Raw genomic sequence first — 26724 nt, 5'->3', positions numbered from 1 at the left:
AGCAAAAACAATCATAAGCAGAAAGAACAGTGCTGGAGGAATTACAATAGCAAACTTCAAGCTGTATTATAAAGCTATAGTAATAAAAACAGCTTGGTATTGACACAGGAACAGGCCTGAAGACCAATGGAACAGAATTGAAGACCCAGAAATGAACCCACAGAACTACGCCTACTTAATCTTTGATAAAGGAGCTAAAACAATAGTATGGAAGAAAGATAGCCTCTTTAACAAATGGTACTGGCAAAACTGGTTCAACACATGCAACAAACTAAAACTAGATCCGTATATATCACCCTGCACCAAAATCAATTCCAAATGGATTAAAGACCTTGAAATCAAAACAGACACCCTGAAAACACTAAAGGAAGGAGTAGGAGAAACACTTGGGCTCCTTGGCACAGGACGGAACTTCCTTAACAAAGACCCAGAAAGGCTACAAATCAAAGAAAGGTTGGACAAATGGGACTGCATCAAACTGCAGAGCTTCTGCAGGGCAAAGGACATAGCTCGTAAGATAAACAGAAAGCCCACAGATTGGGAGAAGATCGTTACCGGCCATTCAATGGACAAAGGCCTCCTATCTAAAATATATGCAGAACTAAAAAAATTACCCTCTTCCAAAACAAAACCGCAAAGAACCAATAGCCCCCTCATCAAGTGGGCTAAAGACTTAAAAAGAGACTTCTCTGATGAGGAAATGAGAATGGCCAAGAGACATATGAAAAAGTGCTCTACATCACTGACCATAAAAGAAATGCAAATCAAAACAACATTGAGATTCCATCTCACCCCAGTAAGAATGTCCTATATCAAGAAAACTAACAATAACAATTGTTGGAGGGGATGTGGCCAACAGGGAACCCTACTTTATTGTTGGTGGGAATGTAAACTGGTTCAGCCACTCTGGAAAGCAGTATGTAGATTCCTCAGAAGGCTAAATATAGAGCTCACCTATGACCCAGCAGCCCTACTTTTGGGCATCTGCCCAAAAGACCACAAACAAGAACACACTAAAGCCACCAGCACAACAATGTTCATTGCAGCACAATTTGTCATAGCTAGAATCTGGAACCAACCCAGATGCTCCTCAGTAGACGAATGGATCAGGAAAATGTGGTACATATACACAAATATTATGCCTCTATCAGAAAGAATGACATTGCCCCTTTTGTAATGAAATGGAAGGACTTGGAAACTCTATGGTCTCCCTTATAGGGAATAATTAGCACAGGTTTAGGCAAGTCACAGCAGAGGATCACAAGAGCCCAACAGCTATACCCTTATGAACACATAAGATGATGCTAAGTGAAATGAACTCCATGTTATGGAAACAATTGTTATATCACAGTTGTAACTACTTTCAACGTGCCATGTGTAACTGTAACTTGTATTATTGATGATCTTCTTGTATCACCTTCCTGTGGTTGGACCTATACTATCTCTGTATTTTATCTGAATATATTGGAAACCGTGTATACCGGTATTAGAACTAGGAAATTGCAAGGGAATACCAAAATCAAGATACACAGGGTAAAAAAAGACAAACAACTACAAAAGTAATACTTGCAAAACTGTTTGGTGTCAATGAACTGAACAACTCCTGGGTGGGGGGGAGAGGGAAAGGGGTAGTGGGGAGAGGGAATGAGGGACGAGGTAACAAACAGTACAAGAAATGTATCCAATGCCTAATGTATGAAACTGTAACATCTTTGTAATTCCGTTTGATCATAAAAACTTAAAATAAAAAATAAATAAAAATTTAAAAAAATATGAGGATCCAGGTCCAATCAAGGCCAGAGACATGGCTCAGTAGAGAGTACCTGTTAACATAAGGACCTACCTAGCTTCAAACTCTAGTACTATCAAAAAGGATCTGATTGTCATTTTGTACTAGCTAATGTCCATTCAAAGGAATGTTTATTTGAACACCAAGAGATTCCTATAGCATTTCTATGAAGGCTTGACTAGGCTGAGGAATATTTTCACATTCTGTTGGTTGAATAAACTATGTGATAGTTTGCTTAAATTAAAATAAAAAGAAATGAAAGGGTTGGCAAAGACTTAATTAGTATTATATCTAGCTGCTTTATGCTACTGAGAATTGAGATTTTAAATTTTACCTAAAGGATCCTCCTTGATATTCTTCAGGCAATAATTTTCCATCTCTTGCTTTCTTTGATAGAGCCTGGTAAAAATACAAACATGGCATGACAATAAAAAACATAATACTCAATCATGTCACTTGAATATTTGTATAGAACAAACTCTCATCTCTGATGTTTCTCATTCTTTTATTGGTAGTACTGGGGTTTGGTAGGCTTTCTGCTTATAAGGCAAGCACTCAGCTTGAGCCGCATCCCCCAGTCCTTCTCATATGTCTTGATCTGTCTTTGCAAGATGTTTACTTATAACATTTTCCCTTACAAAACACAAATATTTAAAGTAAGTCACCCTTTTCAACCCAGCATGTTTTAAAGAATATATCCAATGATAAACCAGCAACCAAAGAAAGAAATATACCACAATTCCACAGCCAATGCAATAGGTTTATCTTTCAGTGTTCATTTCATTTGTATCCACAATATATACCTCAGACAAAGGTAAAGGAAAAAGAGAATTTCATATTTCACTTCTCAATATCTTATGTACCACAGATTTTTAAATGTCTGCCTAATATTCTAAAAACTGCATTGTCCATAATTTGGTCGTTTTCCCAACATTATAATTTTGTTCAATGAATTAGTTTAGATCAATTTTCAGAAGTGAAATTACAGACTGTCCTTTTTAGGCTCTTGATTTCAAATATTTCATGACTAGTCTAATTATATAAGCAATGCAGTAATATACTAGTTGCATAACACTCTTGACAATACCAACTTTTAGACTAAAACTGACACATGGCAATGAAAAGACAGTCAACATCAGACTGTGGGAAACACAGAGGGTCAATAATTAAATAAACAATGTTGTTTCAAAGACTGGGCAATGGGATGGTGTGAGGAATCTACCAGAGCTGACAGAAGCTATAGAGCATGAAGGGAAATGAAAGAGAAAGGTGATGTGGTACAGAGGTGATTAAGTATGTGGTCTACAATCAAACTGCCTGAGTATGAATATATCCTTAGTATGAATATATCCTTACTCAGGATTAACCAAATTTAATGAAGCACTTAGCCCACAGCCTCGCATATTGTAAGTTCACAAGTGGAATGCTGGTTAGAGAGTAGGTTGACAGAGAAGCACAAGAAGCCAGACCTCAGCAAACCTTCAGAGTCTACTTCTTAAGTGCTGGGAATGCTCAAGGACTACCTGGGACCATTCAATTCCACAGGATTCTGACTCCCTTTCTCTTGCCAGGAGGTTGCTGAGGCTATACCCTGACTTTCTAAACTTAAGGTTCCTTCAAGATACAAGGGATATAGAAAGCAAATGTATTATTTCAAGAAATCTGTATTAGGGCAGTAAAGTTGCTACTTGTTCAAATTCAGAAACAAAGAAATGATCCTATAATGGTTAAAATTTAAAAATAAAAAAAATTTTAGTTGGCAGTGCAGTAACTAATGTTTATACAGTATTTTATACTTTACATGGCCTTTTTGTTCCTTTCCCACTAGTGATGGAATTTAAACTTGGGGATTGATGCTTGCTAGACAGGCCCTCTACCACTTGAGCTACACCTTCAGCCTCTTTTTTTTTTTGCAATGATTATTTCCAAGTAGCGTTTTGGTTTACGCTCAGGTTGGCCTGGGCTGGGTTGCTGGAGCATGCACCACTGTGCCTAACCACTGCGCTTCCCTAGTATCGAGGATCACAGGCAGTCATGGTGTTCAGCCAATGGATGAGATGGAGACGCCAACTGTTATGCCTAGGCTGGCCTCAAACCTCAATCTCCATTCTCTGTCTACCTAATAAGTAGGATTACAGGCTTGAGCCTGTAATACATGACACATATAGCCCGACATACATGCTGTTTCATTGTAACTTCACATCATCATTGCAACACATGCATTCTCAGTGCTGCTAAAAATCTTTATGAATCAAAGGCATATAGAATAGACCCTTATCCCCTGCTTTCACTTTTCCATTTGTGACTTGTGGTCAATTTCAGTCTGAAAATATTAAATGGAAAAGTCGAGACAAAAATGCAAAAGTTTTAAAATGCTGTTGTTTTGAGCAACATAAAATCCTGACCCACCTGAAAAAAGAATTATTCCTTTGTATAAGGTATTCATATGGTAGCTGTCTCAGTACAAGATCAAAGGTCCTAGTTTAACAGTGCTGTGTTCACATAACCCTTATTTTACAAAACAATGTGCACAAGGATGAGAGAAATGATGCCTACAATTTTATCACAGTGTCTATTTCTCTATTTACCTCACACACATATTATAACTGCTCTATTTTGTCTTTACTTTTTTACTGTTACTCTCTTAACTGTGTTTAATTTACAAATTAAACTTTATCATAGGCACTTATACATAGAAAAAGTAGTATATACAGGGGGGTTCCAAGCATCCATGGGAGGTGTGTGGGAATGTACCACTTTGGATAATGAGGGACTATTTATATCCTAGTGAACCAAACTGGCCAAATTAATGCCACCTTTCAATTAAGAGAAACATTTGCATTTGTAGCTATAAAATCAACCTTTGCAAGTCTTTTCAGAAGAATGAAGAAAAACCTAAAAAGGTCAATTCCCCTAAGTTCACACTTGATGTATACCTAAATTCTATTATATGTGTTTAAAAACGTGTATTTATTGGTTTATTTTAGATGAATAGAATAGACTATGTGTTTATATACTGTGTCAGATCACCAAAAAAGTCTTATCTTCTGTCTTTTACCCTTCTACTACCACATATTCACCAGATCCTTGATACGTGGAAAGAAAATAAGCACTTACCTAAATGAATGTGAAAATTTTAATAGAAAGACCTGTAATACTTCTACCACAAAATACTCTCGGAAATCACTGCAGCTGTCAAAGCTGACTTATTTCCTATATCCCTGGCTTTACTCAGTATGGCAATTGGTGGGGGGTGGGGGGGAAATCACATTACCACAGATTGGAGAAAACAAACAAACAAAAAAACTACTTTTCAAGTGGTCCAGGAAAAATAAAGCACTTTTGCCACTGGAATACTAAGTAGTTTTAGTGGTGTCAAGTTTAGAGAGAAGATGAATAAATAAGAATGGAATGTTGGGGATGGGGATATGGCCTAGTGGCAAGAGTGCTTGCCTCGCATACATGAAGCCCTGGGTTCAATTCCCCAGCACCACATACACAGAAAGTGGCCAGAAGTGGCGCTGTGGCTCAAGTGGCAGAGTGCTTGCAAGCCTTGAGCAAAAAAAAGCAGCCAGGGACAGTACTCAGGCCCTGAGTCCAAGCCCCAGATCTGGCAAAAAAAGAAAAAAAAAGAATGGAATGTTGTTAGCACTGAGCTCTATTACCACACTTGTGGAAAAGAGTTTTAGCTTTGTTTCAACTTGAACATTTTTCTGAAATGGAGTCTTTGGGACTGATTTTTTTTTTTTGCCAGTCCTGGGCCTTGGACTCAGGGACTGAGCACTGTCCCTGGCTTCTTTTTGCTCAAGGCTAGCACTCTACCACTTGAGCCACAGTGCTACTTCTGGCCGTTTTCTATATATGGGGTGCTGGGGAATCGAACCCAGGGCTTCACGTATATGAGGCAAGCACTCTTGCCACTAGGCCATATTCCCAGCCCTTTGGGACTGAATTCTAAAGTTTTGTGATATCAAGCTTTTGTCTGGAAAGTTTCTGAATGAGATGGATCACTAAATTATTTACTTACATGACATTTCTGAATTTTTGAATACTAAAGATTCTTAAAAGCAGTCATATCTGGGTAAGAAATAAAAACCTAGACAAAAAGCTAAGAATCACTTGGTAGTACACAGGTGTTACCTGAGGTAATTTCCTCACAGAAGTACTAGAGTGACTGGATGATGGGAAACTATCAGTCTTTCTTAAGACCTACCTTTACAGACTTGGAAATTTCCTGTATTCCCTTAGCAGCAGCATCTTTTATGATTGGAGTAATTAAACCTTTATCTGTTGCCACAGCCACTGAAATGTCAATAGAGGATAGCTGTTTCGGGCCGGTCCCATCCCAGCTGACATTAACACCTGGCATTTGCTGGGAAACAGAGCAAACTCGTTAAAAGAAAGAAGCAGATCTTGTCAAAGAAAAATAATTAACATTATTATGCCCTTTCCAAAGCAAATAGCAGGACAGAAGGAAATAAAAATTCGGTTTGAAAAAATAGCTTGGATTTCTGCTCTGATTATTGTGGCTGTGAAGAGTATTTAAACAGTATTTTTTTTTTTTTGAGGCAAATCTGATCTTTTTGTTTTGGTCTCCTTAGTGACTAAAGGAGGCCTTCCTTTGTTAAATCTAATTATCAGAAGGTATTTATCTGATGACTAATATGACCTCCAGGGAGAGAAAGAATAGCAAAGGGTAGTGATATTCAACAATTTTCTTTGGCATGAAGAAAATCTGACTTGTTAGAAGAGTTCTGGAATATATATTAGCAAGTCCTCAGTAAATATCTCTTTCATACAACAGAGATCCCCTAAGCTTCACAATCAGAAGATATTAACTATATATGAGAATGTATACATTTCATATATAAATAAAGCAGATAAAAAATTGTCTGGAAATGATAGGTACTAACAATGTTGACAAATATAACAAGAGCAGCTTATGAATACAATAGATCTTGATCAATGTCATACCATTCAACATTCTCACCCATCTCTCCCTACCCTCTCCTTAATTTTGTAGGGCATACATTGGAATTTATTTTACTGCATTCTCCCGTTTCTCTTCATATGTCCACCCCTTTCCCCTTGACTCCTCTGGCAAATAAATTTAATTAGAATGTATGTAGCAAACCCCCATGGGACATGGTCTAAAATGTATTTAAAATATTTAGTATTTAATATGTATTTTAAGGCTATTAATAAAACAGTAATTAAAATGTGCTACACATTCACGTTTTCTAACCAAATATTTCTAAATACACATGCCCAAAGAAACATCTGAACAAAAAATACGTAAACAACCCTTCCTCCCCCCAAAAACCTCCCTCAGGACTAAAAACACAAATATGAAATAATAAAAACATAAGAGAGTTTAGAATAATCTCAGACAGTGAGGATATTGGGAAAACTCTAGGAAATAAATTTCAAGATTGGGATAGTAATTCTGGGTATTTAGATGAAACAGGTGATACACTAGGAAAATCTACAGTTCCATAATTTGGGGGAATAAGACCTAAGTCTGAACTCAGAGCCTCCTGTCTGCTATGCAGGCACTCTACCACTTCATCCTTGTTGCTAGCCCTTCTGTGTTTCAGTTTTCAAACCTCAGATCATAATCCCCCTAGTTTTGCTTCTAGACTGGCTGAAATTACAGGCATGTACCCTCATGCCTGACCCAAGCTCTCATAATTGATTAAAACTGAAATTACAGTCAAGAATTATGGGAGATGGAAAATGGGAAGGTTGCCAAGATTCCCACTCCAAAACTGAAGATAGTTTCAAATATTTTTCCTGATGAATCCCACAAGAAATAAAAATCCTTATAACTGATTTAAGTACAGATAAAAGAAAAAAGAATCCAAATGCACTTAATAAAGGCAATGTTTAAAAGAAAAAGGCCAAAGCTTATGGGAAATTTGGAGTATAATTACAGTTTCTGACATAAGCTTGAACAATGAAGTATGAACAAAAGCTAGTGACCAATTCAAAAAGTGTAGGAACCATTCACAATTAGAAAATCATAGATGTAATTTAAAATATTTGGTTAAGAGAAAAGCTGCATAAAAAACAATGTACATGCTGAAAAGATGAGTCTTTAAACTGCATTACTGTATTTTTTTCATTAAAGAAGGCCGATTTAAAACTGGTTCTCGGTGGAAAGACAGGAAACCTGGGCTGCAGATGTACACCTCAGGCCACAGTGCCACTTCACCTGCTTTCTTATCACCAACACTGGGAGAGCTATGAGACTCCTCAAAGAGGACATGTCCAAACCTAGGTTCCCCATGTCTAGCCCACTCCTCTCCCACGTTTCCTAATCTTAGCACATAGCCCACTCCTCCATCAAAGACTAGAAGCTTACTTGCTCTCATGCCTTACATCAAATCCAAACGCAGAATGGTGCCGCTTTTGAAATGTAACTCAAATTTCCACCTCACCCAGCTCTCCTGTTACCCCTAGTCCAATATTATCTGCAGCCTGCTCTGCTGTTTTTGCCTTGGTTGCTCCATGAACCATATTTCAGAGACCAGAGCAGTTACTCCTCTTTATAATGTAAGTCTTGATCATGTAAGTCTTTTAAAACTTTCTAAACGATTCTTTCTCATTCACGATAAAATCCCTAGTCCTCACCATGGTCAATAAGGCCTCATGTACAGTGGTCATCTAATTCATCCTCCTTTCCCTCCCCCCTTTCAAGACTTCTTGTTTCCTATGTTCTCTGTTTTACTAACTCTACTAACAGTGTCTTCGTTTAATGACACACTCACTAGAGCTCCGCTGTCTGGAATGCTTTTCTATCAGATATCTATTTGGTTCTGTCGCCTCTCTCATGTCTCTCCCACCTTTCTTCCCTCTCTCCCTCCGTCATTCCTTCTCTCTCTCTCTCTCTCTCTTCTGATTATGTCGCCATATGGCCTTGCCACAGAGGCCTTAGAAAACAGCTCCCTAGTTATTCTACACCCATTATTCTGCTTTCTTTTTCTCCTATCATTTTCATCATCTTGTAGGCCCCATAACACAGTAGAAACTTTGTAACTATACTGCTTAAAGTGCACTTAGCACAAGACTAGATAAAATAAAGGGTCTCTACTCCTAGAATTAGTTTGTGAGCCCTTTTGATTCTTGGCTTCTTCATCAGTAAAACACAGGAAAGTATGCACAGTCGTATGCACAGAATGCTCACTTTGCATAGCTGATGAGCGCTAATAAAAAAGCTTAAAAAATACAGGAAAGTACTAGGATATTTTTAGCAGTAAAATTATAAAAATCCTCATACATAAGATTATTCTAAAAGCCAATATTACTAGGGGTTTGGTACTTACTCTAAGAGAAACAGCTGCTGCCTTGATGATAAAATCGTTTACTGAAACTTTAATGTCACCTGAAAGAAAAATTATATTAAAATTAGCCTTGATAATAAAACTTTAATACTGGTTGTTAAGATTTCAAAACTTATAAATGACAAATGGCACCAGCAAAAGATGATAACAAATCTTAGAGAACTCTGTTTGCTTAAGTGGTAAGGCTTCCTTGATTAGAAAAACTTGCAATACATGAAGACTTGGATAAAAGTAATAGCCATGAATGTAAGTTTACTTTCAGGGGCTGGGATGCAGTTCAGGGCCAGGGAATGCATTGAGCATGAGCAAGACCTTGAATTTGATTTCCAGCAGCCTTTAACCCTTAGCAAAAACTTTACTGCTGGGCCTTGATTACACTTTCTGAACCCCAAAGCATGCATTAAAACTATGACATAGGGGCTGGGAATATGGTCTAGTAGTAAAGTGCTCGCCTTGTATACATGAAGCCCTGGGTTCGATTCCTCAGCACCACATATATAGAAAAAGCTAGAAGTGGCACTGTGGCTCAAGTGGTAGAGTGCTAGCCTTGAGCAAAAAGAAGCCAGGGACAGTGCTCAGGCCCTGAGTTCAAGCCCCAGGACTGGCAAAAAACAAAACAAAAGAAAAAAAAACAAACTATGACATAAAGAGCCAACACCGATGTCTCTGAAAGACAATGGTCTTTCTGGTTTTCTGTGGGCCAGAAAACTTAGAAGATGATTCATTTATTTCTCATTTTCAAATATCCTTATTCTGTAATGCTTTATGATATATTAACTGTATCAGAAGAGTGCTGCAGGTAAGTGCATTAATTATATATACACTTACAAGGACTGTTTCAAATTTTCTTACTAGGGTGTAGACATTTTTACCAACAACAGAGTATACCAGGTACAATAAACAAGAACTGTTTCTCACAACAAGATATAGCAGAAGCCAACTACGAAGCAATGTTGGCATGGGTCCTAGTACACATGGGTCCTAGTGCAATGGGTCAATGGGTTCTCCACCTAGACTTACAGTGAACGCACTTGAGTCAGTTTCCTTCCAGTACACATAATGATTTTAAGAAAAAGCTGGAATCTCCTCCCTTTCACACAGAACTGATAAAAACATCTGATCATACTGATGTTTTGCTTTTGTCGATGGATAAGTAGTGCTGAAAAATGAACACATTTGATTCTTTCTTACAAGAGCTTTTTAGAAAAAGACACTAAGGTCAAGATTTAGGCTTTGGTATATGGGAAGAAACAAACAGTCCTATTATTATTAGAGTATCATGGGATTTTATGTGAAGTAGTAGCATATTTCAAAGGTTTCCTGGAGATTATAGATGAATTGCCAATGTACTGATCAACTATCAAGGTAAGTGTTACTCTTTTAATTGTGCTATCCAAAAATATGTAAGAATTCATCTGTTTCTTTATAATTCCCTTTAAGAGTAGAACTATAAATAGATTTCTAGTGTTCAAGAACTTGAAATCTGAGGATCATGGTTGAAAGCCAGCCTGGGCAGGAAAGTCTGTAAGACTCTTATCTCCCATTAACTATCAAAAGGGACAGTGCCCAGGCCCCGAGTTTAAGCCCCAAAACTGGTAGGAGAAAAAAACCAAACAATAACTTTCAATGATAATCACACACAAAAGATTCAAATGCATGAGTATGGTATCTTTATGAACTCCTTCTTCCCAGTTTGCATAGCTCTCTTAGCTTGCCTTTCATTTAACCTACTATCCTTAGGTACATCGATCCATAGCTACCACCAGCTGTAACTTTCAAACCTACCACCTAATTCCTCAGTCCTCACCTAGCATCACTCTGTCATCAATGCATCTCAAGCATTCTTGGATCGATCACTTTACCTTGGAACATTTCAATCACTTGCTCCTTTGTGTCCATACTCTCTGGGTTTTCTTCCTTCTGTCTACTCACTCATCTTAAACCCTTTTTCCAACTGTGGCATGTCCCCAAAAGGAACTTTCATTCCATACTTTTGATACTACTGCTATAATGAAGGTTTTTTCCCAAACGCAACTTCATTTTTCTTTTTTTTGGTGATAGCACTAATCCACACCCAGACAGAAAGTGAAATTAAAAGCAGGATTTCAGAACAGTTAAGTTAGCATGTGTAAACTCCAGTTTACTAACCTCTGACTAAATCTTGTCTAACTTTTAAAACTGCTCCCAGGTCACAGTCAGCAGTAGCATATGCATGAGGTACAGTACTTTTAGATTCAGTTAACCTCTTGGCAATAACTCTTCGAATATTGCTAGCAGGAATATCGGTGAATGTGCCCTGCATAAATAAATGAAAAAAAAAATAACTGCAATTTGTCCATTAAAATAAGAAGGTGGGAATGGAAGAAAGTAGAAGAAATAAAACAACTGCCTATGTGTAATCCAGTTTCAGTGACTGGCTAATTCATGATATTAATTAAAGACTAATACAGGAAACGAGCTATTAAAACTATTTGTATATGAGGGAAAATCAAAGACATTTTAGGCTTTAGAATACCCTATTAAATTCAAAATTTGCAGCTATAAATGAGTTGTCTTGTATTTCTATGTTTAAGAAAATTATAAAGAAATCTACTAAATTAGAACTAATTTCCTATCAATATGTCCATGCACATATATTTGTATACATATTATATGTACACAGATATGAGAGAAAAATTGGCAGCAAAAACAATACAGATACATACACACAGACACACACACACAAAATCTATAGGCAACTTTTGTGAGAAATAACACAGTAAAATCCAGAGCAGCAAAAATGTGCCTACTGCAGGCTGTTCTTACACAAATGGCATAAAGTAGAAAAAGATAAGCAAAAAAGTGCCTCTAATTTTGTTGGTAACTTAAAAAAGTCATAATGATCATTTTTTTTTACTAGGAATTAAAAATATAAAGTGTAGAGCCAGATGCTGGTGAGGAACATCTGTAATTTTAGCTCCTCAGGAGGCTGAATACACCTTAGTCTTAGATAAGGATTGTGGTTCAAAACCAGCCTGGACAGAAAAGTCTGTAAGACTCTTACCTCAATTTAATCACTAAAATGACAGAAGTGATGCTGTGGTTCAAGTGGTAGAGTGCTAGCCTTGAGTACACACACACACACACACACACACACACACACACACACTGGACAGAAAAGTCTGTAAGACTCTTACCTCAATTTAATCACTAAAATGACAGAAGTGATGCTGTGGTTCAAGTGGTAGAGTGCTAGCCTTGAGTACACACACACACACACACACACACACACCCGTAACTTTCCTATAGCTTTTGCACTCTGTGGCATGAACCTTTCTTAACAGTAGGATGTCCTCAAATTACATATATAATTCTTTCCTTATCCTCATTTATTCTTGGAGGATATTACAATTGCCTCAGTATAATATAAAGCAACCAAAAATATACCTGTTTTCTTTTATACAAATAATCTCCTATGGAATTAGATATTTCATGTTAGCAAAGTATCTGACTACATAGATGGTTTCTATCAGATGTTTTATAAACATCTGATAAGATTTATTTTAATTTGATTAACTTACTTTTTAAAGATTTGACAACATAAAGTTTTTGTGTATTTGTGTGTTGTACACACACATAAATGTACACAAAAATGTTTGCTGTGACATCTGCATTTACAACTCTTTCAAATACAGTGAACTATATTTCTCTGTTAGTAAGAGCAGTGTAGGTTTATTTTTTCAATTTTAAATATCCTGTATTCATTCTGATGGGAAGTAAGTGACATGAAGTACTAGAAAAGGAACATAGAGACGAAAACTGAGAACTCTGAAAACAAAACACAGATGTTTTACTGCATATGTCTGAGATATAACAATGTCATCATATCTGATTGTTTATATGGTATAGTCCACATGATTCTTTTTTTTAAATGTTTTTATTTTATTTATTTATTTATTTTAATGGTTTTCTTTTTTTTTTTTTTTTTTTGGCCAGTCCTGGGCCTTGAACTCAGGGCCTGAGCACTGCCCCTGGCTTCTTTTTGCTCAAGGCTAGCACTCTGCCACCTGAGCCACAGCGCCCCTTCTGGCCGTTTTCCATATATGTGGTGCTGGGGAATCGAACCGAGGCTTCATGTGTAGGAGGCAAGCACTCTTGCCACTAGGCCATATTCCCAGCCCCTCACATGATTCTTGATAGTGAGGCTGCTATCATTCTCTAGCTAAAAAATAAAATATCCATTAAAAGGAGCTCGTGTCAACTACCAATGATTATTAAACTCAAGGAAAACAAGACAAGCAAATTATCCTGCCTACACAGCACATCTATGGTACTGAGGTTGTGGAATGTATGATAAATTTAACATGAATTATAGTTAGTGCTGCACAAACATTTACATTGTGACATGAAGTCTGCAAGAAAAGCTTCTGAACAGTTATTTTCATCAGAACTTTAAGCTATTACTAAAATGGATAAATAAAATCATTAGTAAGTAATTTTTTCCCCTCACTTATCTGAAAATTGTACTCAGAGGGAATTACCACAGCATTGGGTTGTCCAGGAGTTGATAATGGTGGGATCATTGGCCGGGGATACAATGGTCCAGTTGTGGCAGGGGGTGGCAAAGAGGCTTTCTGAGTGGATGGAGGAGTTGGGGCTGGTCTAGACTCAGTAATCTTGCCCATTTGTTTCAGCTTGACCAGATTGAGAGCATCTCTTGAAATTGGAGAAAAATAGATAACTATTATTACCAACATAGAATATAAGCTCGCCACGAGAAAACGAAGGTCAGATATAAAAGGGCAATACAAAGGTATATAATAAAAAATTAATTATTTGAGTTCAGAAAGTAATTTCTTCTACAAGGTTTTCTGTTATTATTTAATAAGTACAGTTTCAAAACCAAATGATAATTCGAAATTCCTCACAGTACTGGGTATAGGTAATTTTCAAAAAGTAAATTCGTTTTTTTATTAGGCAGTATCTAGGTAGATAAATAATTTACTAATTAAAATATGCCTTTAGTATGCTTATGAAATAATTTTCAAATAGCATTTAGAGAGTATTAATTTTCCCTATGGCTTTCATTAGGATATTTGCTAAATCATTACTCATTCTACCATAAATGATCTTGTTTATGGCCTGGAAATCATACCATACTTAATTTGCCCAATATGTTATGAACACAAGCTAAAGTAATAAAGGTAACTCAGAGAATCATTTAGAATAATAAATAATTAAACCAGCAACTACCCTTTGTAAAACGAAAGCTTCTACATTATTTCATAACCTTTGACTATCCCAATCCATTAGTTAAACATGAAATTAGCCTATGGTATTTGAGAGGACAGACACGTATGTTTCTTTCTTTTCTTTTTCTTTTTCTTTTTTTTTGCCAGTCCTGGGCCTTGAACTCAGGGCCAGAGCACTGTTCCTGGCTCAAGGTTAGCACCCTGCCACTTGAGCCACAGCGCCACTTCTGGCCATTTTCTATATATGTGGTACTGAGGAATCGAACCTAGGGCTTCATGTATACGAGGCAAGTACTCTTGCCACTAGGCCATATCCCCAGCCCAACACGTGTTTCTCATTGCTCTCCCACAAGTTGTCTGCCTTTACTGATAATTTTGTATGGCCCGAGAATGATGTTGTATTATCTAAATGGCCCTTGGCAGGAAAAAATGTTCTCCATCTATGCTTTAAAACATTAATACAATTTAAAATATTTAATGTGGCTACCAATAGGAATGCATACCATATTTTTATAGAAGTTGTAAATGAGTCAAAAGCCAGTTTAATTATTCTTTGTCTTCCCTATTAGATTAAGTCCCAATAGAGAAGGGATCACTTGTTTTAATATACTCTTGAAAGACTTGAAAATTTAAACAAATATAAGTATATTTCAGTTGCTTGAATAGGGAGACTGTCATAAAGATGGTAGCTCTTACTAAGCTAATTTAATACAATTCCATAAAAATAAGTGCCTTGCTCTAAAATAACTGTAAAGCAAGAGAAACTGTTTTAAATTACTGAGAAGAAGAGTTAAAAACTAAACTAAGAAACTAGTTTATGGAAAAAGAAGAAAGGAAGAAATCTATATCTTTATCAGATTTTAAAGCATATTATGAAATATAATGTAGCACTAAAAAAGAATGGTACCAATTCATGGACAAACAGATCAATGGAACAGAAAAGGAAATCTAAAAGGAGAAGAAACTGCACATGGAAATTAATTGTAGTAAGTGAATAAATCCACAAGATAGGAATTATTTTTTAAATGTATTCTCATGTTTTAGAAATTAACTATGATTGGGTGATAATGTAATACAAACTTGAAATAATATGTCTTACTGTTCTGCATGTTAATTTTCTACATTCATCTCCAATTCTAAGCATCTAGCTTAGTTTCTAAATTAGAACTGTTCTTCAATAACGCTACAATTACCCAGAAAACAACCCTTGAAAGGGGGTATAATTTAGACTGACAAAAGTAATTAAAAGAACAAAAGAAGTGTACCTCCTTTTAAATGCTAACACTGAATAAATTCTTTCAGAATAAAAAAGACAAATGATAGAACTGATTGTGAAGGAGAGCGCACACATACTCTTTAGTAAAGATCCCTCGAGGGCCAGTAGCTGTGCCCTGGCTGGCATCCAGTGCATGCTTTTCCAGAATATTACGGGCAGCTGGACTCAAACGGAATCTAAGAAGAAACATGAAGATTAATGGAATTAATTAACACATTAACTCAAATATATCTAAATGTTCAACAGTTTTACTGATCATTAGAAAAACAAAATCTTTCACTAAAGTTAAAATGACTTCCATAGATAATTAAGTCAAATACTCTACCCATGTAGTTTATAATATGGTCAGAACATATCTGTAAAACTCAAGTTACTATTTAAAAAATATACAAAGAGGGCTGGGGATATAGCCTAGTGGCAAGAGTGCCTGCCTTGGATATACGAGGCCCTAGGTTCGATTCCCCAGCACCACATATACAGAAAACGGCCAGAAGCGGCGCTGTGGCTCAAGTAGCAGAGTGCTAGCTAGCCTTGAGCGGGAAGAAGCCAGGGACAGTGCTCAGGCCCTGAGTCCAAGGCCCAGGACTGGCCAAAAAAAAAAAAAAAATACAAAGAACAATATTATGCCATTTGCAGGGAAATGGATGGACCTCTAACAAATCATGTTAAGTGAGGTAAGGCAAGCTCAGAGAGACTAACAGCACATGTTTCTCTCATATGCAGAAACTAGATCTAAAATACACTGGGACATAACAAATAATAATAAATTATACAGGGCCCTAGGCATTCACATACAATGAGACCAAAGGAGGATATTAGGAGAGGAACACAAAGGCACAATGCCTATGTGCCTCTGATAATATAAAACAATACTTATTAAAATGAATTCCAGGAAATGGAAATGAGGAAGTTTTTTTCTTTGTTGTTGTTTTGTTTTCTTTTAGTCTTGTTTGTTTATCTGGGAGGGTAAGGAAGAGCATAGAAACGAGGGACAAAGAGTGAACAAATGCAGCAGTGGTACTCACTAGATACTAAGTTGGAAATGAACTATACAACCTGTGGGTAGTGACAGGAGGGAAAAACAGAGAGAGGGAAGGGGTGACATTGTCCAAAAAGAAATGTACTCTTTGCCTGACTTATGTAACTGTGACCACTCTATATAACCTTTATAATAACAATAAAAATGTTTTTGAAAAAGATTTAAAATAAGAGTAAATATTAGAGGGTAAAGCTTTCATTCTGCTTCAAAACATTTCAGTGGTTCCTCAATAAGAAACTATCAGGGCTGGGGATATAGCCTAGTGGCAAGAGTGCCTGCCTCGGATACACGAGGCCCTAGGTTCGATTCCCCAGCACCACATATACAGAAAAACGGCCAGAAGCGGCGCTGTGGCTCAAGTGGCAGAGTGCTAGCCTTGAGCGGGAAGAAGCCAGGGACAGTGCTCAGGCCCTGAGTCCAAGGCCCAGGACTGGCCAAAAAAAAAAAAAAGAAACTATCAAATAGTGAAGGAAAAATATACTGTTTGGTCATGTATGTTTTTGATTGTGGAAAACTATCAAATGCACCATGCTAAGCACTTTCAGGTGTACACTTGCCTGGCATTTAGTGCATACAGCTATTTCCATTTTCTTTCTTTCTTTTTTTTTTTTGGCCAGTCCTGGGCCTTGGACTCAGGGCCTGAGCACCTTCCCTGGCTTCTTCCCGCTCAAGGCTAGCACTCTGCCACCTGAGCCACAGAGCCCCTTCTGGCCATTTTCCATATATGTGGTGCTGGGGAGTCGAACCGAGAGCTTCATGTGTAGGAGGCAAGCACTCTTGCCACTAGGCCATATTCCCAGCCCTATTTCCATTTTCTATGTCCAGAGCTTTTCTGGGTCTCCCAAACTGAAACTTGGTATCCTTTAAACAATAACCTTCTGGGCCTTCTCCCTCAGCAAGGCAAACTGTACTTCTGCAGAAGGGTGTATCATCAGCCAGAAATCTGGCAGGCAATCAATCACACAGGGCAATCAAGCTGCTTCCTTCCCTATTTATGCCTAATGCAGCAGGCCCTGCCCCTCTGCTCAGACTGGTTGAGCTCAGGTTCATAATCTGCTAAAGACTGCTAGTTTGAATCAAGTAAGGTGTATTTACATAAAGTGATCATCAAAACACTTTGAAATAATATTAACAGTATACAAGTAATCTCAAAACATACCCATACCCCTGCTTTTTCTTAAACAATTCGAAGTTTGTCGTCTGAGATAGGTCTTAATTTCATCTTGGAAAAAACCAGTTAAAACAAAACCTTACTTTTCAAAAATCCTTCCTTATCCCAAATCAGCTCTTTTTCCTTCCCATACTTGCTGAAATTGTCTTAGCAGAATAAGCAGCAAAAGCTAAGCCATCAGCCAAAGTAGAAACTTTTAAGCAATGCAGTTTGATAGAAGACGGTTTTTCTCACAACCAGTTCAAGGGTCATTTTTAGCCTATCTGGGATATCAGACTCATGCCAGTCTCTAATGATGGCTGACAGGATTGCAGCACATATTGCTGTCTTTGAAAGGAAAGAATATCAGTAAGCATAAGACATTAGATGAGTCCGTTTTCTGATCTTCATGGTAAATGGAAGAACTGAAAATAAAAGGACTCAAGACCCTAAGGGTTTTTTTAAACAAGCACTAATTATACTCGTTTATCATTATACATACAATGTATAATTATCAAATTAGTATATTACATCTCATAAATACAAATAATGTTTAAAGTAAAAACAAAACAAAATAATCAGCACTTCAAATATACTACAATATTTTTCTAACAAATATTGACAAGGATAAAACAAAAGAATATTGATGGGGTGAAAGTAAGGGAAATAAACTTAAAAGATCTGGATTTTAAATTTAAAAGCAGTTCTTAATATAGCCATGTTTCTATGAAAAACCTCTTTTCAGGAAAGAGTTAATTTTTTATAATTATAGAGAACATTAAAATAAATGAAACTTGTTAAAATTTGCAGGGTCCATCAGTTAAAGCTATGTAAACTGACAATGACTATATATTAGTTTAAGCTCTAATTTGTGTCAGTCTTAAATACAGAATAGTTTAAAAACATAAATTAAGGGCTGGAAATGTGGCCTAGTTGTAGAGTGCTTGTCTAGTAAGCATGAAGCTCTGGGTTCAATTCCTCAGCATCACATATACAGAAAAAGCCAGAAGTGGTGCTGTAGCTCAAGTGGTAGAGTGCTGGCCTTGAGCAAAAAGAAGCTGGGGCAATGCTCAGGCCCTGAGTTCAAGCTCCAGGACTGGCAAAAACTAAACAAAACAAAACAAAAAACCCAAAACAAAAACAACAACAACAAAAACCCCAAATGTTAAAATGATCATTGAATTTCACATTAGTTAAAACCAGAATTCCTTATTACAGTGATCAGAATTCTGTGAATGGGAACACCATAATGAAGTCTGGCCTATCCAATGCCATTGTGGAATTCTTGAACCCACTTCAAGCTCAGTATGCACACAGACTGCTTTGTTCTCTAATGGATAAGTAGGGCTGCCAGTGTACCTGGAACATAAAAGGATTTAATAATTGCTTATTGAGTGAACAGTGATGGTAAAATAATTACTCTTACATGCTAGTGTCCTAAGAGAAAAAAGGCAAGATTGGTAAATTCCTACTTACTATACAAGGATACTATCAATACAAAAACAACTGAAGCCGTAAAAAGTTGGGTGCCAGTGATTCACACCTGTACATTGAGACTGATTTAGAGCTAACCCATACAGAAAAGTTGTTGAGACTCTACCACCAAGAAAAATTAGCAAAATGCCAGAGGGGAGGCATGGCTCAATTGGGAGAGCATCAGCAGTAAGCAAAAAAGTCAAGTAAGTGTGCCTAGGCATTAAATTCATGCCATAGAAATACCACAGCAGTTTATTCACATCATCATTCACATAAACATACTCACTGCATCAAGCCTGCTGGGTGTTGCTTCTTAGCAGGGACAGAAATCTGAGGTTCTGGTGAGGGGGAAGGCATTGCTGGTTTTGAAACTGGTGGTGGAGGACCAACATCTTTGGGAATTTCAACTTGTTTCCAATCTTCTCCTTCTTCAACCATCAAGCCAATTAGTGAACCTAGCCTTACATCTTTAGCTCCTTCTTCAACCTATATTTTAAAAAGAAAAAAATATGGTACAAATGGAAAGGTAATGATTGCCATGAAGTAGCTAATTTCTTTGCTGACTAATTTGGTACTGGCTAGGTAGACCTCTTGGAGCTAAAAGCTGCTTTAAAGATGGCCTGCCTCTACCATTAATCCTTCCCCTTCCCTTTTTTTTTTTTTTTTTTGGCCAGTCCTGGGCCTTGGACTCAGGGCCTGAGCACTGCCCCTGGCTTCCTTTTGCTCAAGGCTAGCACTCTGCCACTTGAGCCACAGCGCCACTTCTGGCCGTTTTCTGTATATGTGGTGCTGGGGAATTGAACCCAGGGCCTCATGTATAGGAGGCAAGCTCTCTTGCCACTAGGCCATATCCCCAGCCCCCTTCCCCTTCCCTTTTAAAACTCTCGCTTTACCACTTTCCTAGTTTCTTATGCTACTTCCTAAAGTAAAGAGTCCTGAACCTCTCTTTTTTTCTCACAGTCTTCAAATAAATGCTCAGCCTTTTTATTAGCTTAAATAGGCTCATGAGCTTTTGTAGGGACTAGCCTCAAATCCCAATTCTCCTGACCTTTATCTTCCAAGTAGCAAGGATTATGTTAACCACTTTGCCCTTCATTCATCGTTTGATTTTTTTTCATATAAATAAAAGGTATTTACAATTAGCCCTGCTAACTTATAGCTTATCAATACAGAAGAATTTTATCTTAAGCCTGTCATTTAAAGCATTAGTCTTCCTTCCCAGTGTATACAGACTTCCTAGGTTTTAATACTGGCTGCACTACTTACTAGTTATACATTATTAGTAAAGTTTATTTCACCATGCCTGTTTCTTGCTCTGGATAATAGAAATAATAAGTAATAATAATCTGTCAGAGCACTCATAAGAAATAGTCATCGGTAAATGACTTGGAATAGCAGTAGTCATATGGCATAAACGTTAAAGTTATTATTACTGCTGTCGTGGCACTGTCAGTCAGGCTGTTAATTTTTAAAACAAGAAATATACTCAACAAGGATCAAGGTTTAACTACCAAGTGCCCATGGCTGAGAGTTGAAAGTGCATACATAGGTCCAACATGTCTGTGGGAATACTAGGGAGTACACAACACTATATGAGACCTGTGATGAGCTGTCTTGATAATACTAACAGAAACTGCATTCTGTGCCTTTATAGGAGTTCCTGGCATGGATTCAGTCTTAAGAGAGGCTACCTTTAGTCATATACAAATGTGTTAAATGGCAACCTACAGAGCTTATCAGCATATCCAAAGCTGAGGGCAAAACACAAAATGTCTACAACCATATTTCCTAACAGAGAAATTGAAGGGATTCATTCCATCAAGGAATATAAAAACCATCTCTAGTCCTAGATACAATAATTGCACATTATGCATTTATTTAAGTATTTTCAATTTCTCTAAAATTTAACAGTTTGACTGGGTGCCAGTGGCTCATGCCTATTATCTTAAGAGGCTGAGATCCGAGGTTAGAGGCCAGCCAATGGCAGGAAAGTCTGTGAGATTATCTCCAATAAACTACTCAGAAAAAGCTGGAAGTGGTGCACTGTGGCTCAAGTGGTAAAGCACTAGCCTTGAGCACAAAGAGGCTCAGGGACAGTACTCAGGCCCTGAGTTCAAACCCCAGGACTGGGGGGGAAAAATTGAATAGTTTGAAAACTAGGACAGTTTGGTCACTGACAGAACATGTGCACAGATGAGTATTTGGCTCAGCTGTTTGTCATCACTTTTGAACCATTACCCAGATGACACTTTTTTTTAACCTCTTTAATATAAATAACTTGGTGAGTGAAATTCACAATAAACACTTGTTTAAAAGGAAGAATAACAAGAAAGCAAGTCAATGACTGTTAAAATTTGGAGAGAAAAAAAGAAACATTGTCTGACTTTCAAATTCCAGACGGACTCTAACCTAGTATTAATACATTTAATTCTAACAAGCTATTTGGGTAAGCTATGATTATTACTATTATTTCTACTTACAAATTACTTGCTCAGGATCCCAAGGCTAGTAGGTGGTAGTGCCAGAACTAAAGTCTGAGAATAGACAGAACACTCAATATGATCAGTTCTGCAAATCTAAAATTACAACTACCTGATCAAAAATGCCATCTGTGAAAATGTCCTAAAATTAGATTGTGGTGATGGCTGCATACCTCTGGGAATATTTTTTTTAATCACAGAATACCACAGAATAGTACTATATTTAAATTTTTATTAATAAAGATGTACCACACAAAGGCAAAAGCAAAATAACTGCCACCTATTGTATTTTTAAAAATAAGCTTAAAAGAAAAGATATAAAGTAGATGTGATTGATTTAGCTTCTTTCCTCAAGATGTGTCATTTATCCATTTCAATATGAAAAAATGACAACTGAGAATAACTTCTATTTAGTAAAATTTCCCCTGGGCTCTAAAAGGGTACTTTCATAATTTAAAATATAGTCTACAAAGACAAATCAATTCAAGGTTACCCAGTTTCAAATTCTTGCCATAACTTTAGAATCATTCAAGAGACATCTTTGACGTCAATTGTGGGCAACTAAATAAAAATAAGGATGGAAGAAGTGTAATCTAACAAAGTAGTATTGAAACAATACACTTTCTAGCCAAGCACTAGTAGCTCACGCCTATAATTCTAGCAACTCAGGAGGCTGAAATCTCAAAATGGTGATTCAAAGCCACTCTGGGCAGTAAAGTCTGAGACTTGAGCAAAAAAGCTCAGCAACAGCATCCAGGCCCTAAGTTCAGTGCCCTAAGCTCTCACATAAAATACACTTTCAAAGAAAAATACCAGACACAGCTTTAGAGATTCAGTTAAGAAACTAACTAAACAATGTAGTAAGAATATTAATCTGTTGGCTTTAATATTCAGGTAATCAAGCATTTTTTAGTTGCCTTAATATCTATGGAGGTTATTGTTTAGAACGAGTTCTATTTTGATGGTTATTTTGAAGGGTAGTCTACAAAAGTTATAAAATTTAAGTAGTTTTAATATCCTATACTCTTCACCCTCAAAGGAATATTCTGGAAGCTACATAGGCAAGGACTTCAAATATGTCACTGTAAGACTCTACTAGCATTTAAAAGATCTGCTGTCCAATTTGCTTAGTACCAAATTTAAAAATAAACTGATGAACTGATTGTATTCAGGTAATAACATAGAGATTTCTACACAATTTACTAGTGATAAAAAGGAAATTAAAAAATCCTTTCATTAACTGAAATAAGTTAGAAATAAATTACAAAATTATTTACATTGTTGTAATTATTCTTTATCATCGTAACAGGAACATCTAAGGTTTTTCTGGTTCTAATTATAATGTAATAAATATTATGTTCCATTTAAAGTGGATTTCACATGAGAACAGTATGACAACAATAATACATCTTCATGATAAAAGAATACAAAAGTTTCTCAGAGACTATGGAATTAAACTTCTAGGAAAAGTAAAATTTCTAATGTGGGTTCAAAGTGTTTATACAGTTTTAGGACTTATTTTTAGTGCTTAGCTTTAGAACATCCCAAACATTTTAATAAGCTCAGTTGAATCTAAAGTAGAAACCTTTTATATGTATTCCGATAAAAATCATTTTACTGTGTGTGTTAATATAAGAATTATGAAGGATAAAGGTATAGCTCTTGCTACATTTATAGAAAGTGGTGGTAGTGGGGTATGGTAGAGTAAGAGTAGACAGAAAGAGGAGATACTACTAATGAATCTTAATTTTTTCTCTATTTTTGTCACATACATTGTCACAAGAATATAGTCCCATTTAAAAAAAAAAATTATTATTCTTGCCAGTCCTGGGCCTTGGACTCAGGGCCTGAGCATTGTCCCTGGCTTCTTTTTGCTCAAAGTTAGCACTCTTCCACTTGAGCCACAGCGCCACTTCTGGCTATTTTTGATATATATGGTGCTGGGGAATTGAACCCAGGGCTTCAAGTATATGAGTCAAGCATTCTTGCCACTAGGCCATATTCCCAGCCCCTGTAGTCCCATTTTTATAGTCCAAAAAGCATTAACATATTAATAAAGCCACAAAGGCCTAAAACATACATGCTCTCTTTTTCTTTGCTCAGAAAATAACTGTGTTGTTATGGCAGCAGTAGGACTAGGCAGCACCTGAGGGCACACCTCGCCCTTGCAGAGCTTCAGGGGCTGGATGAATAGCACTGTTGCCCCACTGACATGGTTAGCAATCTGAAATGCATTACTAAGCAGCCAAGTGAAAAATGCTCAGTCCTGGATGACTTTCATAGGCAAACAATCCAGAGCCAGAGCCAAGAGAGAAAGAGCCTGCCAAAAAGCATAAGAAATTAGAACTGGGTTTTTTACATAATGTAACTCAAGCAATCTTTTTCAAAATACTACATAAATTGTTTTTAATTATTTTGGGTACCAATATTTTAATTTTTTTAGTTATAATGTCACAAAAATTGTAAACATCAATTCATATTTCCTTCAAGGATGATTATAGTATACAGTTTCAATCTGGCTATTAGTGTCTTAGAAAAAAAATGTTTAATCTCCTAAAGAGGGGCTAGAAAAAAAATGGGTAAGCGGATTTACTAATGAAAAAAATGCTAAAAGATCTACATCCAAATATAGCATAATATTCCAAAGTTTGGTGTTTGGACAGCATACCCAAAGGAAGGTGTGCTATCCATGCTCAACTAGAGGAAAGCTAGTAGCTCAGAATGAAAAGCTATCAACAAAGGACACCAACAAAGGTGTGGCTCACTGAACAAATCAAACTGTATAACCCTCAATGGCTATTAACTATCAAGTCACAGCCAATCAATACAAAGAATTAGGCAGTCATAGAGACTGCCATGGGAGCTAAGGATCATCAAGAGCTCAGCAAACAATTGTAATGATGGGATTAGCGATGTTTATTGAGCTCTTTGTGGGTTACAGTTTAGGATAAGCACTCACATGTTTTGTTTTGTTTTTTTCCCCTACCACCTCATGACATTATACTCATCTCACTTTATTATGAAGATAAAGGAATCTGCTACTCATTCCATAGCTACTAACTGACACAAGTTTTAACTATATCAAGTTAGCAGCAGTGTGACTGAAGAGCCTACAGTCCTGGCTACTATACCATGTGCTCTAAGTTAATATGGAAAAAATAGCCTATTAGACTTTGACAGTGAAATAAAGTGATCCACCACTGCAAATAAAGTGATCAAATAAAAGATAGCATTGCATAGGAATGCTACATTTAGGAAAGAACTGAAATGAAACACTTACAACTATTTTGGCCAAGATGCCATCCTCGCCTGAGTCTAAGGTAACCACAGCCTTGTCAGTCTCGATTTCACACAACGCATCTCCAGCACTCACAGCTTCACCTACAAAACAACACCAGGTTTGTTTCTTTCTCTCTTTAAATCTCAACATTAATATGTGAAAACAAATAACAAAATATTCTGTAGCTATTTCTGCTTGTTTTGTAAGCAGAAGTAGTTCTCATGGTGTGTGTGTGTGTGTGTGTGTGTGTGTGTAAGCTTTGTTATATTTTTCAAGTTACATTTGTTATAATAAAAAAGCTGTCATTGAACTTACATTAAAAGTGAACGACAAAGGCAAAGTTCCAAACTCAGATAGTGTTCTTTTCAATAGTTGGACTCTAATTCCATGGACAGACATTTACTACATAGATAGTACTAAGGACAAGTTCAAAAAGCCTGTCAGTACCACATAGCATAAATGAATAAAAGCATAATGAGCCAAAATGATATGATACAGAAAAGACAGAAAAACTCAAAAATTTGATCAGGATCTGCACTAGACAGGTGTGAGTTTCTGGATAAAGAAGCAGGTTCACAGTGGGGAGAAGGGAGTAGATACAGAACTTTCTCTAGGGAATAAAGAAAGCTCAAAGGGCCTGCTAGAGCCAGGGCTCTCAGACTGGATTCCTCTTAGAGTTAGACTAAGTTAGGTTTATATTCATATGAAGCTGGCCCAATGAACAACTTAAAGTTATTGACAAAGACAGAAACTGTGGGTAAACTAGATATATAAAATCACTCTTCCAATAACAGGAGCCCAGTTAAGCCATGCTCTAGCTCCAGGACTGCAGTTGCTAATATTCCTCATATCAAAAGCAAACAGAGGGTATTATGGGGAGATAAGAAGGGGCAGAAGGAAAAACATTAAAGCAACAGCAAAAATCCATTCATAAGTAAACCACAAAACAAAGTTCTGAAACTTATGAAGAAATCTAAAAAAGCAAGCCACAAAGTCAATAATCACAACAGTCTGCATTTTAGTACAGCAACTCATTTAGTACAACTTGCCAAAGATTTTTAAGATAGATATTTTTAAAATGTTAAAAATAGGGCAAGAGTGCTTGTCTTGTATACATGAAGCCCTGGGTTCAATTCCCCAGCAACACATATATAGAAAATGGCCAGAAGTGGTGCTGTGGCTCTAGTGGCAGAGTGCTAGACCTGAGCCAAAAAGAAGCCAGGGACAGTGGCTCAGGCCCTGAGTTCAAGGCCCAGGGCTGGCAAAAAAAAAAAAAAAAAAAAGTTAAAAAATAGAAATGAAGGTAAAAGCCATCACAAGCACAAACACATTTTTAAAAACAATCATAACCTACACAAATGAAACAAAACCATATCAAGGAAAAAGGAAAGAAAAACTAATTTGAAATACTGGAAATAAAAACTTAAAGTGTTACTGAACTAAAAAGAATCAATGAGATACATTATAAATAGAACATAGTGAATGAGTGATATTAAAAGTTAGCACTAAGCAGCTATCAGGAACTTAATATGAATAAACAAAAAGATTTTAAAAAGGAAAAAGCAGTTAGGTGCTACACAACAGAGGCTGCAATGCTGGTCTACATGAGATCCAAAAGAAGAGACTGGAAAGACAGGTGGAGAAGCAGTACATGAACAAA

At 36.8% G+C, this 26724-nt stretch overlaps 1 protein-coding gene across 2 annotated transcripts in view; it reads right to left on the bottom strand.

Moving 5' to 3' along the window:
- The window catches only part of Pdhx (pyruvate dehydrogenase complex component X), a 52275-nt gene that overhangs the window by 7925 nt on the left and 17626 nt on the right, over positions 1–26724 (bottom strand). For both annotated transcript variants that reach the window (XM_048361488.1, XM_048361489.1), the window contains 8 exons: positions 25065–25165; positions 19591–19790; positions 15717–15815; positions 13653–13827; positions 11281–11428; positions 9115–9173; positions 6003–6161; positions 2124–2188 (listed from right to left, as the gene is read on the bottom strand). In XM_048361488.1, the coding sequence (XP_048217445.1) occupies positions 2124–2188; positions 6003–6161; positions 9115–9173; positions 11281–11428; positions 13653–13827; positions 15717–15815; positions 19591–19790; positions 25065–25165 (1006 nt within the window). The remainder of the gene's footprint in view (positions 1–2123; positions 2189–6002; positions 6162–9114; positions 9174–11280; positions 11429–13652; positions 13828–15716; positions 15816–19590; positions 19791–25064; positions 25166–26724) is intronic.

This window comes from Perognathus longimembris, chromosome 13, assembly GCF_023159225.1.
Source record: "Perognathus longimembris pacificus isolate PPM17 chromosome 13, ASM2315922v1, whole genome shotgun sequence".
Lineage (NCBI taxonomy): Eukaryota > Metazoa > Chordata > Mammalia > Rodentia > Heteromyidae > Perognathus > Perognathus longimembris.
This window is presented reverse-complemented; position numbering and strand designations above follow the sequence as displayed.